The sequence below is a fragment of the Neomonachus schauinslandi genome, chromosome 11 (assembly GCF_002201575.2).
Source record: "Neomonachus schauinslandi chromosome 11, ASM220157v2, whole genome shotgun sequence".
NCBI lineage: Eukaryota > Metazoa > Chordata > Mammalia > Carnivora > Phocidae > Neomonachus > Neomonachus schauinslandi.
In genome coordinates, this window is record NC_058413.1 from 502,718 (window position 1) to 517,025 (window position 14,308).

A 14,308-nucleotide genomic window follows, 5' to 3' on the forward strand; every position below is an offset into this window, starting at 1 on the left:
CTATAAGTCTCTAAGGAATTTGGAAGCAAGGTTTCCAGGACCCCAAGGGGTCATTTACTACTGTCTAGTAAAGCCTTAGTCATGAGACCCTTCAGATGCACACAGTGAGCCATATGTTTGGAGGATGATTGCCAACATGTATCTTGGGGGGGTTGGGCAGACATAAAAGAATTTTCATACGTTAAGAAAGACTTGGGGCGCCTTGGTGGCTCAGTCGGTTAAGCATATGACTCTTGGTTTTGGCTCAGGTCATGATCCTAGGGTTGTTGAGTTCAGGCCCCATGTCGGGATCCACGCTGGGTGTGGAGCCCACTTAAAAAAAAAAAAAGACTTACAGGATCCTGGAAGTCAGAATAATGTCAGGCTAAGGTTGCCTTTTGCCCTTAGCAAATGATTCACAGAGGCAGCTGAGTTCCTGGAGGAAGGGCACCCCGCCTGTCTCAAGGCCTTGTCAGTGGGCTATAAGTTATGAGGAAGTTTAATTTTTCTTTCTCTATTTCTTTTGCCTTTGTTCCTCACACTGTTGCCAATGAGAGTGGTTGTCTAAACCGCCTGCCTGGGCCGGTCTCGCCCGTCCTGGCCTGACTCAGCCCCACCCCCAGCCGCTGCTCCGACCCGGTCCCCTCCTGCCCCAGCTCAGCCCCCTTCGCCACCGCAGTGCCCCTGCTGTCTCCTCACGTTGCCCTGGCCAAGCCCCGTCTCGGTCAAATCTAGCCTCCACCTTGCCACACCTGCCCAGAGAAGCTGGAGGGACCGGGGGCCGCCCTGGCTGAGCCGCATGGCCCCCATCCCTCCTCCTGCATTGTCCCCCCACTGCCCTCTCAGTCCCCAAAGCAGTGAAGGGTCATAGAGCACATAGAGCCCCATGTGCCCCCTCTGTGCCCAGGTCTGCTGCCCGTCCTGCCTGGTGACAAAAGCCACGCCTGCTTGAGGGCCCAGGATCCCAGCCCTCGTCCACCCAGGCCCCAGGCTGCACAGGCCCCGCTCCTCTCCTGCCACCAGCCACAATGCCCTCATTTCTCGGGGGGCCACCAGCCGAGCTCCCTTCCCTGTAACACCCCCCAAAGCACTGAGTGTGCACTGACTCCACGCCTCCTCCCTCCTCCCTTCCACCCTGCACTGCCTGCGGTGGGTCAGCAGTGAGGCCCTGCCAGGAGGCCCCGGAGCTCCTCCTCCCCACCCCCAGGGTGTCTGGCTCTCCCCGCCTTGGGCAGCTCCTTCCCCAACTGCCCTGACTTCCTATCCTCCCACACCCAGTGCCTCTCCAGGCTAACCCCAGACCTGAGCTTGAGCCCTCTCACCCCCTGCTGCTCAGCTCTGGGCACCAAGGTACCCTAAGCCAGAGGGTCCCCCTGCCCCCCACCCCTGACCTGCCCCCTCCCCCACAGCCAGCTCCTCAGCAGATCCAACACTGCTTGCAGCCTCTCGGGCCGCGCTCTGGTCACTGTCCCTGCCCACCCTCACCACCTCCGGCTTCCACCCTTGCTCCCTCAGTCCGACACAACACAAGGCCCAGAGAGACCCTTTAAACCCTAAGTCCTACGGCGTCCCTCCCCCCACCCTGTGTCCAAGCTCTGCCAGCTCGACTGAATTCCCCGGCGAGGGCTGGATGGTCTGCGGTGCCCTGCCTGGCTCTCCTCCAGACCCTGGAGCCTTTTGCTCAAAGGCCAGCTTCTCAGCGAGGCCTCCCTGAGGCCCACCCCCACTCTTCCCAGGCCGATGACCTCTGCCCCGTGGGGCTTCCTTGTCCCCACCCCCGGGTCAGCCACGTGTGTTCCTTCTCGGCACCCAGGAGGAGCTCAGCTGCTGTTGAAAGAAGGGATTTGGGGACACTCCGCGTGAGGTGCCGTGTCACACGCCTGGAGCTCTATTCTGCAACTGCTCGTGGGCAGCCCGCCCACCGCTCCTGGTATTTGGCCATTGATCTTGTTTCCTGTCACTCTCTCTTTGCCTTCTTTGCCTGGTTCCCTGAGGATGGTTCTGCAGGCCTGGCCAGGCCATTGGACTGTCTTGGTCTGGTGGGAGCAGGAGTCCAGCCCCTCCAGGAACGCCAGGCTGTATGGCTGCGGGCATTCACTGCTTCCGAGGACTGCGGTGAGGCTGGACCGCCCCAGGGCAGCCGCTTGCTCACTGACCCAGCCGGACCTGTCCCCAGCGCCCATTGTACCCGGCACGTGGGTGGAAGTGCCACCAAGGTTCCTAGGGGTACCCTGCAGCCCATGCAAGAGGGCCCTGGGCGTCATCCTTGCCTTCCACTGCCTGGGCCTCCAGGGTCAGGGATTAGGAGTGTCCTGGGAAGGAGCTGAGCCAGGACAGGCTGAGGTACAGACGCTGGGCCCCGGGCCCCCACCCCAGCCCGCCTGGATGGGGTCAGAGCTGGCCAGCAGGCCTCCAGATCTTCTCCCCTCCTCACCCTCTCCTCCTGTAACCCTGAGGCTTTGGCTTCACCCCTACACCTCTGCCCCTCAAACACTGGGCCCTCATCCATGTGGTGGTATGGTGACTTACGGGTCCTTCTGGGTTCGAGGGGTCCTCCCTCTCCTGAGGCATACAAATGCCCCGGGATCATGAAGTGGGCGGCAGGCAAGCTAACACGCCTTCGTCATCTCTGCAATGCCACCTCCTTGCTCTCAGCCTCCTGCCAGGGACATTGCTGCCTTTTCTGGGGCAGGGACTGAGCTGATCCAGGCCCAGCATAGCCTGCCCCTCCAGGGAGCTGTGTGACCCACAGAATGGCCCCAGCCCATTATCTGTGTGAAGTGAGGCCCAAGGTACCCCTAGGAGGGCATCCCATGATGACTGCAAGTATAGGGTGATGATCTGAGTTGTTTTTTTTTTTTTTTTCTAAAGAAAGTGCACTTTTTTTTTTTAAGATTTTATTTATTTATTTGACAGAGAGAGACACAGCAAGAGAGGGAACACAAGCAGGGGGAGCGGGAGAGGGAGAAGCAGGCTCCTCGCTCGGCAGGGAGCCCGATGCGGGGCTCTATCCCAGGACCCTGGGACCATGACCTGAGAGGAAGGCGGACGCTTAACGACTGAGCCCCCCAGGCGCCCCTACTGATAATATCTTTAATGGCTTATTTCTTTTTAAGGTCTGGTTATTTTCTGTTGATCACAGGAGACTGTCATAAGTAAGATTCCCCTCTCAGACACCTAGGGCAGGGTGGTCTGGAGTGTTCCCTTATCTCTGGTTTCCTTACAACTCCAAATTTGGGGATTTCTTTGAGACTGATCACGGAGCCCCCTATCTATCTCTCCCTACCTAGCCCCGCCTGTCCCTTTCTCAATGGGGCGCCCCGTGGGAGATTTGACGCCCGGGGTAGGGGGGATGGGGAGCATCACTCCAGGGTCCAATCACTCCGGGGGACACACCGCTCAGGGGCGCATCGCTCCGGGAAGTGCACCATTGGAGGGGGGCACACCGTTTTGGGGGCACATAGCTCCGGGAGCGCATTACAGAGGGGGGCGCATCGCTCCAGGGGCGCACCGCTCTGGGGGCGCATCCCTCGGGGGGCACAGCTGGTGATAAGGGGACACCGACCTAAGGATGCAGGGCTCGAGGGAGAGAGGAGCACGGATCCCCGGGCAGCTGTCTCCCGGTGGTACTGGTCCCGAAACTGGGCGTGGTCTCGGGGCGGGGCGTCGCCCTGTGGCGGAAGCGCCGTCGGCCCCGCCCTTCCGCGCCGCTCTCGGATTGGCTGGCATGCAGGTGCCCCCGGGGCATTGTGGGCCACCGCGCTCGGTCTCTGCTTCGCCATGTCGGGCTCCCCGGTGAAGCGGCAGAGGATGGAGAGCGCGCTGGACCAGCTCAAGCAGTTCACCACCGTGGTGGCCGACACGGGCGACTTCCACGGTGAGGCGCGCGGGACCCCGAGCTCCGGGACGCGCACCGACTGGCCGTGCTGGGAGCGGATGTTCATGGACGTTGAGAGCCGGCGGGGCCCGGGTCGGGGCATCGGGGAGGGGGCCTGAGGGGGCGCGGGCCCGGGGCGGGGGCATCGGGAGTGCTGAGGGGGCGCGGGCCCATGCCCGGAGGTGATGAGGGGGCGCAGGGGCTGAGGGCTGGGGAAAGGGGCAGGGGTGAGGGCGCGGGGCTCCCTCCGAGCTCTTGGAAAGCCCTGGGGGGAGCTTCCAGCGTCAGTGGGTCCTGAGAAGCTTGCAGGGGTTTTGCGCCAAGGAAGAGGTTCGAGGTAGAGCTGCAGCGAATTTCGGCCCAGACCACTTGGCTACACAGTTTGGTTCAGCAGATGTTGACTACTGAGCAGGAACTCGAGTTAGTTCCGGGCCCAGAAAGACCAGAAATGACAGGCCGGCTTTTGTAATCTCCTGTTGCACATACTTTGCACCCTGCTCAGGGGGCAGCCCGGCGGCCCAAGCCGGGGCAGCGGAGCCGGGCGGGTAAAACTCAGTGCACGGAGGAAAGCGAAGTTCTGGTACTGGGGACCTGTTGTTCCTGGGTTTGCATTGTGTTGGTGGGAGAGAAGTGGGGAAGGATCATCCATTGGTCCTGAGAGTGCCCAGCCTGAACGGGCCTCCGCCCTGCTCTGCTGTGAACAAACAAGATTTTCAGGAAAACCGTGAAAGGCTGCACCGAAATGAGCACTGTAGAACTGACTTCCTTTCTTTTCTGCTTTCTCACGGTGGCTTGAGAAACAGGCTTTATTAGTTCTCTTTGGTAACGCTGAGTAAGAGGATTGTTTATCTAGCTGAGCGGAGGAGAGCGAACACCCACTTTCGGCAGCTTAAATACAAAACACTGAGACCCGATCACCGTCCGTCCGGCCTGTAGGCTGTCAGACGTCCTCACGTGGGCTGGCTCTGGGGGAACTCCTGCTCCCTGGGGCGCCAAGGTCTCCTGCTCCCCGTGCCCTTTCATCAGACCTCTGGGCACTGACCTAAGTAGGATAGAGTGTGCTGGAAACGTGGCCGCACCTTTTCTGTGCCTGTTTCCACTTCCTCTTTTCTTTTTTTTTAAGATTTTATTTATTTATTTGACAGAGAGAGAGAGCACAAGCAGGGGGAGCGGCAGAGGGAGAAGCAGGCTCCCCGAGGAGCAGAGAGCCTGATGCAGGGCTCGATCCCGGGACCCTGGGTTCAGGACCGGAGCCCAAGGCAGACGCTTCACGGACTGAGCCACCCAGGCGCCCCTCTGTTTCCCCTTCTTAACACTTAGAATCATTTTCCCTCTTTGCTTCTTTGCCAGAGCCTTGGTCTGTATTGCTTCCTGTGGCTCTCCCTAGAGAGGAGCCTTGGGGGAACACTTGTTCTTTTTCCCTTCCCAGAAATATCTAAATCCATGTGCTGACATTTTTCATTTTAATGAATATTCGCAACTTTGTAAGAATACAGTAGTTAATAATGTATACCCATAAACATGGCATAGTTGCAAATCCAGCATTTGGTTTTGTGGTCATTTTATGAACTGAAGTTTCTTACCTTTGGCAGGGGCTGGGGGGTGGGTCCTAGGCTGCTGTGAAAATATAATCAAAGCCATGGATGCCCTCCCCAGAACAATGCCCCCGCCCCCTGCAGTTTCACATTCAATTTAAGGGTCCCTGGACCCTAAAGCCCATCTGTTGACCCCAGCTGAGTATTACTTTTGTTTTTAAGTTTGTCAGAAGTCAACCTTGTCAAGGCCTAATTTTATGTAATAAAAGGCACTATTCAGTACATCCCTCCATGAGATTTGAGCCTGCAAAAATACCAGTCCAGAACATTTTCTTCCTTCCTTTTTTCCTCCCTCCCTCCCTTCCTCCCTCCCTTCCTTTTTCTCTTCCTCTCTTCCTCTCTTTCTGTCTTTCTTACAGGCTCCATGCCCGGTGTGGAGTCCAACATGAGGCCTGAACTCCTGACCCTGAGATCAAGACCTGAGCTGAAGGGCACCTGGGTGGCTCAGTCGGTTAATTGGTGGGCGCTTGATTTCAGCTCAGGTCATGATCTCAGGGTGGTGGGATGAGCCTCGCATCAGCCTCCACACTCAGCAGGGAGTCTGCTTGAGAGTCTCTCTCCCTCTGCCCCCCCATCTAAAATAAATAAATCATTAAAAAAAATATTTATTTATTTATTTATTTTAGAGAGACAGAATGGGAAGTGGGGAGGGGCAGAGGGAGAGAGACTCTCCGAGCAGACAGACTCCCTGCCGAGCGTGGAGCCTGATCCAGGGCTTAATCCCGTGACCCTGAGATCATGACCTGAGCCAAAACCAAGAGTCGGATGCTTAACCGACAGAGCCACCCAGGGGCCCCAGGAGCACTTTCTCTTAAGTTATTACTTTGAAATATAGACTCACAGGAAGTGGCCAAATTAGCCTGTCGAGTCCCATGCATCCTTCACCTGCTGTCCCCCAGTGGCGATATGCTCTGTGACCGTGGTGTGAGGTTGGCACCAGCACAACCCTATAAAGAGGCTGCAGGCCTGGCCCCGTTCACCATGCAAGCCTGAGTGGGGGTGGGGCACGGCATTCCCCGCAGTGGTTTCACAACATGAACAGATTCGGCCTCTTGTGCGCCTGACGACCGCCCCCCTCCCTGTTCTCGGCAGCCGCCAGTCGGTTCTCCATCTCTGTAGTTTTGTCATCAAAGCATACTTTGAAAGTACGAGTCTGCCAAATGGATTTACTGAGCCCGCTAATGGTCTGGAGCAGATGTGTTTGTGAGGGTGCGTGGCCGTGGGCTGGCTTAGCCTCTGGTCGGCGAGCCTGCAGGTTAGGCTCTGCGGGTTGCCTGTCATTGCCGGCTTGTTACTAAGAGCTGACGTGGTGCAGGAAGGAAGAAGGCCGTGCGTGGGTGCAGCCGCGTGCCCTCACTGTCACTGGCCTGGGCGCCAGGCGCCGCCCATGGTAGTTTGGCCGCAGGAAGTGCCCTCCGCCTGTGCCCGCTGCCTGCCTCGCCCCACAGTGGGAAAGTCAGCTCCCACAGGGGCACCTCGGATCTCTGGCCCTCATCTTGGTAGCAGCTGTGTTGTGCAGACAGCCTTCTGGGACAGGGAGATGCGTGTGAAGTGCCCCTGCTCCCTGGCTGGAAAACACGCTGGCCTCGGCTGGTGTGCGTGGGGCTTAGAGGGGCTCTTCCGTGGCAGAAGGAGCACTCCACTCACTCTCCTGCTGTCCAAAATTCTTTGCCTAGCCATCGACGAGTACAAGCCCCAGGATGCCACCACCAACCCTTCCCTGATGCTGGCTGCGGCGCAGATGCCAGCCTACCAGGAGCTGGTGGAGGAAGCCATTGCCTACGGCCGGCGGCTGGGCGGGTGAGCTGGGGGGGGGGGGGGGGGTGCAGTCGGCCGCACTGGCCCCCGGCTGTTACCTCCTTAACGGCATTTTAGTTCTCGGATGTCTTAGACTCAAGGAAAGAAAGCTGGGTTTCTTTATGTTTATTTATTTATTTATTTATTAAAGATTTTATTTATTTATTTGAGAGAGAGAGAACGAGAGACAGAGAGCCGGAGAGGGAGGAGGGTCAGAGGGAGGAGAAGCAGACTCCCCGCCGAGCAGGGAGCCCGATGCGGGACTCGATCCCGGGACTCCAGGATCATGACCTGAGCCGAAGGCAGACGCTTAACCATCTGAGCCACCCAGGCGCCCCTCTTTATGTTTATTTTTATCAACTTTATCAAAGTGTTATTTACATGTAGTAAACTGCCACCATAGTAAGTGTCCAGTTCAATGAATTGTTTACAGGACCGTGTACTCCCTACAAACACCACCCCAGTTAAAGTGCAGCACCCCAAAGTCCCCTTGCCCCCTTTGGTGGTGAGTGTCCCGGCCCTGGCAGGCACTGACCTGCTCTGTCGTTTTATCGTCTTGTAACAGCTTTGCTGCAGGAAGATTCGCTAAGTGCTCAGTTCAGTTTGTTCTGGTAAATTTTTTCAGTGGTGCAGCTGTCACCGCAATCCAGTCTAGAATGTTCCCTGGTGCCCATTCACAGTCCGTGCCTGCTCCTCCCCCAGGCAACCGCAGGCTGGCTTTCCTCGCCCTTTCCCTGATGGCACTTTCCGTCTCCATGGGGGTGATAGTGCCCCGCTGGGCGGGTACCTGCAGGAACCAAGGCACAGGCCGCGTGCGGGAGTGCAGTGCTTGCCGAGTCCTGAGTCCGCCCTGCCCTCCACCACACAGCCCGTTGCAGCCAGCTCCCTTTCCCTTCTCCAGAGGCTTGCCCTTGCACCTCGTTGCATCGGCAAGGCCTTGGTGCTGTCCCCCGTCCAGCTGCCCCGCAGGTCCTCGCCCATGATGGGCGGGCTGGAGATCGTCCCATGTGCGTTGGGCTAGTGAGGAGCCCTGGGCAGTGGGCCATTTTGGAATACCACGGTGCACTTCACTCGCCTGCCCAGGCAACTTCAAAGAGATTGAAAGGATTATTTTTGTCTAGTGCCACAAGATGGAGGGATTCAATTTGGAATGATGAAAAGTTCCAGAGACGGATGGTGGGGATGGCTGCACGGTGTAAACATACCTAATGCCCCCGAGCTGTGCACCTAGACATGGCTAAAATGGAGAATTTTATGCTGTGTGTATTTTACCACAAGTAGGGAAAAAAAGATGAAGGGAAAGGAATTTGCTGCAAAGGAATGAGAGAATTTGTTTTGTAGAATCCTGTGCACTTAAACCTAAAAGCTTTTGACCTAATTTTTTTCCCTTGAATTTCAGGTCGCAAGAGGAACAGGTTAAAAATGCTATCGATAAACTTTTTGTGTTGTTTGGAGCAGAAATATTAAAGAAGATTCCAGGCCGTGTATCCACAGAAGTGGATGCCAGGTAAGGACTCAGGGTCCTTGGGGTCAAGGGGCAGAAGCAACTGTCTGGTCCGGAGATGGTGCCTGTGCCCCCTGCTCCGCGATTCGAGTTCAGCCTGAGTTTCTGTGTAAATGCCGGGGAGGAATGTGACCGTGAGTGAGATGGGCTTCCAAGCTGCTCCCCACGGCGGGGCAGAGCAGGCCGCGGGCGCCCACTTACTCCTCTTTGGTGGGCGTCCGAGGCGGGCTGCTCGGCAAGGGGCCTCTTGTTCACACAGGTTGTCCTTTGACAAGGACGCCATGGTGGCCCGAGCCCGGCGTCTCATCGAGCTCTACAAGGAAGCCGGGATCAGCAAGGACCGGATCCTTATAAAGCTCTCATCCACCTGGGAAGGAATTCAGGCTGGAAAGTAAGGATCCCCTGTGAGAAGGGGTCTGGTGGGGGCTCTGCTTCCATTGCGGGGCTGGGGCTGCGCAGCTGTGGGCACGTTCGACCCTCAGTCCAGAGAGGGTCAGCGTGGGGGGCCAGGTCACCACTATCCAGAGAAAAACCAGGCCTCTGGGGGATCCCCAGTCTCCCGTCCCCCGTCTGTATCAGTTATAAAAACCAGCTTGTTGAACCAAACATGCGGAGCGGGAGAGACCGGAGACTTCCTCCGTGTGTTCTTGCCCAGAGATCACTGACACCTGGACGGCGGTTGGCGAGGGCGTCTCCTCACACGTGCTCGGACCGTCTGTTCACTTGGCCCACTTAGCACCTGCAGCCACTCATCCACCTTCTGTTTCTCTGGCTTTGCTGGTCTGCTTCTTTCACGTCAGTAGAATCTCCTGACATGTGGCCTTTTGTGTCTGGCTTCCCTCACGTGGCGGCGCGTTCAGGGCTGCATCCCTGCTAAGGCTAATGTTCCAGTGGGTCCACACCACACTCTTGTGTGTCCACACCACACTTTGTGTGTCCACTCACTGTTCCGTGGACACATGCTTATTTCCGCCTTCGGGGCCGTCACGAGTAGTGCTGCTGTGAACATTCGTGCACAGGTTCAGACACGTGTTCTCTCCCATGGCACCTCCGTGGGAGGGGGGCTGCTGCGTGGGACAGTCCCTCCGTGCTTGGCCGCTCCTTGGGCAGCCCGCAGTTCCCACTGGTGCCGTCTGCAGCCCTTCTTCCCTTTTCCGTTTACTCAGATAGTTTTTATTTTTATTTTTTAAAGATTTTATTTATTTATTTGAGAGAGAGAGAATGAGAGACAGAGAGCACAAGAGGAAAGAGGGCAGAGGGAGAAGCAGACCCCCTGCCGAGCAGGGAGCCCGATGCGGGACTCGATCCCGGGACTCCAGGATCATGACCTGAGCCGAAGGCAGTCGCTTAACCAACTGAGCCACCCAGGCGCCCAGATAGTTTTTATTTTTGTCAGTAGTGATTGGAAAAATGTTCTGAGACTTCCAGAAATTATTTCTGACACCAAGTCAGCCGGTCCCGCTCACCAGCGCCCTTTCCCCAGAGCCCTCTGGCAGCTGGTCACACCAGCAACAATCTCCTAAGTCCTTGAGCGGGCAAATCAGAGTAGCGCAGCCAAGCTCAAGAGAAACTGCCGATAAAACAGAAACTTAGAGGAGGCTGCAAATGCCAAGGTCTCAGGCATTGGCGCCCGTGGTCACTCACGCTGCTAAACTGAGGTTCAGAGCAGGCGGAGCATGTCCGAGCAGCTCCCGGGGCCGTGGCCACACAATTTCATAAGGCTGCAACGTCCCTGCAGCAGGGTCAACACGAGTGTGCTTCAGCCTGCGAGGTGGAGTGGGGCGGGAAGGGTGGCTGGGGACACGTCCCTGCTTGGCGGCGTGGCTAAGCAGCCCCCGGGGTCGCAGGAGCTCACAGCGGGGGTCACGGCGGCGCAGGACTGGCTGCTTCCAGATGAGCTCTAAGCTCTCTGCAGGGGTTGCTTGCGGCCAGATCCGTCTCACGGCTTGCGCAGCTTTGTCTCACGACATCCCGGTGCTGAGGGTGGACGGACGGTCTCGTCCTAGGTGAATCTCCCCTCCTAGGCTGTTTTTCCCAGTCTGTCTTCCGTCTCACGCTTTTGGTAAAGTCACCTTCCCGGAGCGCCCCATTCGCCGCTTCCGACAATGCACGGCGTTTCGCCAGGCAGGTCAGACCAGCACAGCTGCTGGGTCTCGTCGAGGCCTCCCGCGGGCCAGCCGGAGCTGTGGGCACCCACACTGGGCACGCAGGCCCTGGGAGAGGCTGGCCCCTGCAGGGCTCCCGGGCCAGTGCCACCGCCGCCTCCGAGGCCTCGTTCTCTGTAGCCGCACTTCGTGAACACCGCTGGGTGGCACAGGCCACAGGCCCCTCTGAAGCTGTCCCGGGGGGAGAAACACGGCCAGAGGGGCCTGAGCGCAGGCTCAGCCGTCACGGCCCACTCCCCGGCACGTGACTGTGTGGGCACTGCCCTCCCCTCAGGGCTCAACCCCAGGATGTCCGGTGGACTGGGGGGCGGGCAGGGGGCTGCAGGTGCGGGGGGGACAGAGGGCAGGGTGGCACTGCGGTCAGCGGGGACTCCGCGGTCTCCGGCCCCGGCAAGCTCTTCGATGAGCCAGGGGCCCAGGTGCGGGTGCCCGTGTCCGGGCCAGGGAGACCCACTCTCGGGCTCTCGGGGGGCCTCTCTTGCCTTTGTCCCTTTTTGGAAACGTGGGTTTGATGGAGAAAATTCCAGTCACTGTAGCCCACCAGGCAGAGGGCCCACTGGTGGGCGTTGCACCTGTGCCGTCGGGGAGGGGCGGCCCAGCTGTGGTGAGGGACTCCTGAGCGGCTTCCCCACCGAACGGGGGGCGGGGGGGGCGCTGTCTGGCTGTGCCCACGGGAGCGCCCATGCCGCCTGTGGACCCACAGGCCCGGCCTTGCTCAGCCTGCCCTGTCCCCCCAGGGAGCTGGAGGAGCGGCACGGCATCCACTGCAACATGACGCTGCTCTTCTCCTTCGCCCAGGCCGTGGCCTGCGCCGAGGCCGGAGTGACACTCATCTCCCCCTTTGTGGGGCGCATCCTCGACTGGCATGTGGCCAACACAGACAAGAAATCCTACGAGCCCCTGGAGGACCCTGGTGAGTAGCCCGTTGAAGGAACGGGGTGAGGGGCTCTGCTGGGTGGAGGGGACACAGCGGTGGCAGCTCTGGGCCGTGCTGTGGGCGGGCACCGCTGCCGGCGTCCTGGAGGCCGTTCAGGAACGCAGCGTGTCGCCCCAGGAGTGAAGAGCGTCACCAAGATCTACAACTATTACAAGAAGTTTGACTACAAGACCATCGTCATGGGCGCCTCCTTCCGCAACACCGGCGAGATCAAAGCGCTGGCAGGCTGCGACTTCCTCACCATCTCGCCCAAGCTCCTGGGGGAGCTGCTCAAGGACAACAGCAAGCTGGCCCCCGTGCTGTCGGTCAAGGCGGGTAAGCCCTCTGGCCCTTGGCTTGCGGCCGCCTTCACCCTGCTCTCGGAGGGCATAGGCGATGGACTGGCCTGAGGCAGCCTGGGTCCCGCCCATCGCGGGAGCCCCGCTGGGGCCCTGCGGAGAGATGCCCAGCAGCACCAACCCCAAGGGGGTGGGATGGGCGGGGCTGCAGGCGGGGGAACGGGCGGCTGTGGGAGGCCCCGGTGCCTGTCCTCCCCAGCCCAGGCCAGCAACCTGGAGAAGATTCACCTGGATGAAAAGGCCTTCCGCTGGCTGCACAACGAGGACCAGATGGCCGTGGAGAAGCTCTCGGACGGGATCCGGAAGTTTGCTGTGGATGCTGTGAAGCTCGAGCGGATGCTGATGGTGAGTGCCCCAGGCTCAGGGGCGGAGCTGGAAGGTTCTGGGGGACTCTGGGGGTGTCAGCTCCCCTGGCCGCCTGGACTCTGCCCCACAGGTTCTGGGCCAGCCGCTGGTGGGCACCCTTGTAAGGAAGCCATGGGCCTTACCCCTTCCTGCGCAGGAGGCAGGGGTGCAGGGCAAGTGGGCAAGTTTCCTGGCATCTCTCACGCTCTCCCTTCTAGGATCGCATGTTCAGCACCGAGAACGGAAAATAGCACCGTGCCTGAGCCGGACCACAGACCTGTGCCCTCTGAGTTGGGGCTGATTGCACATGCCTTGTGATGAATTTTGCATTTTTTACCAATTGGGGCAGGGATGGATCATAGATTCTATGTAAAATTTTGCCTAAGTAATTAAAGCAGTCACTTTTCTTGTGCTACATTCCTCTTTCTGGCTCCAGTCCCTTTCCCCTCGGCACCAGCTGCCCCAGGCTTTGGCTCCAACGTGGCTCCAGCTGGGGTGACACAGCCAGGGACGGTCCCTCACCTCAGCCATGAGCCTCTGCTGGGCAGCAAGCCCGGAGCCTGGGAGGCCTTGGACTTTGGTAGTGGGCAGGGGGTCCCAGGGGCTCCAGCCAGGCCGCCCTGGTGCTCAGCTCCTGTGTGGAGCAGTGGTGCCACCTTGTGGGGACGGTTTGGTGTGCACGGGCTCTGGAGCAGCTTCTGCTCGTGACCTGCTGCAGGGGGAAGGGCTTGGTGGGGGCAGCCACGGCTGTCCCTGGGGTAGCCCCGCCCACTCCCACCCCCCCCACCCCCAGGACCAGCCTGTTCTTGGAACAGAGCAGAACAGGCACAGCCTGCAGGGATGGAGGAGGCCCGGCCGGCCACCTCAGGTCTGCAGGCAGAGCCAGGTGTCAGGGACAGGCCTGGTCAGCACACTGCCCCGGGTCCCACTAAGGGACGGCTCTGCACAGCTTTCTGCAGGGATGCCAGGAGCATCCTGTGTCGGGGTCAGAGCACCCAGGCTGGCGGCTGGTTCTGGAGCCGCCCCCTTGGCCACCTCCCCAAGGGCAGGAACAGCACAGCACACACAGTGCCGGGCCCTGGGGAGAGGACCCACCGAGGGCGCACAAGCCTGGCCCCAGCAGGTCCAGCCTATGCTGAGAGCGCCCCCCTAGGGTGTGCAGGAGGCAGCTGGGTGTCCGAGTGCTGGGCAGGGCCTTGCGCCCGTCTGGCTGCGTCCCAGCCCTCGGCGAACGGGCAGGTGGCGGCCAGCTGGTCAACAGACTGCACCCCAGGATGTGTGCACGCATGTGACTGGACGCAGCTAAAACACATCAAGCCCACCCACCCACTCACATGTACAAGCTGTGGATTTTAACAGAGACCTGCAGACCACAGAGACTGGCTATTGGGTTTAAAGATGTTACCGTTTGAAGCAGTCTCTACACCCCATGTGGGGCACAAATCCACCCCAAGGCGGAGTTGCGTGCTCACCGACTGAGCCGGCCGGGCGCCCCGACCCCCTAGCCGTAGAACATTCTCATCACCCTGAAAGGAGGTGTCCTGTTCATTTGCACCCCCTGCCCCTTGACTACTTCTACTGGATTTTCTGGCTATTTCATGTAAATGGACTCACACACACTCTTGAGGTCTGGCTTCTTTGCAGGACGCGGTCAAGATTCAGTCTGTGCAATGTTATCAGGACTTTATTCCTTTTCCTGGCCAAATCACGTTCCGCCACATGGACATTAGCATTGTCTGGTAAAGAACACCAGGGGAACTACAATTTGCTT

The 14,308-nt window shown here is 59.1% G+C and overlaps 1 protein-coding gene across 1 annotated transcript; it reads left to right on the plus strand.

Moving 5' to 3' along the window:
* Positions 1–3,723: 3,723 nt before the first annotated feature.
* On the plus strand, positions 3,724–12,952 carry TALDO1 (transaldolase 1). Its single transcript, XM_021692214.2, has 8 exons — positions 3,724–3,856; positions 7,128–7,251; positions 8,648–8,755; positions 9,012–9,143; positions 11,655–11,830; positions 11,972–12,169; positions 12,392–12,537; positions 12,756–12,952. Exons 1-8 carry the CDS (start codon positions 3,760–3,762, stop codon positions 12,786–12,788), a joined length of 1,014 nt encoding a protein of 337 aa, XP_021547889.1. The 5' UTR covers positions 3,724–3,759; the 3' UTR covers positions 12,789–12,952.
* The last annotated feature ends 1,356 nt before the right edge of the window (positions 12,953–14,308 follow it).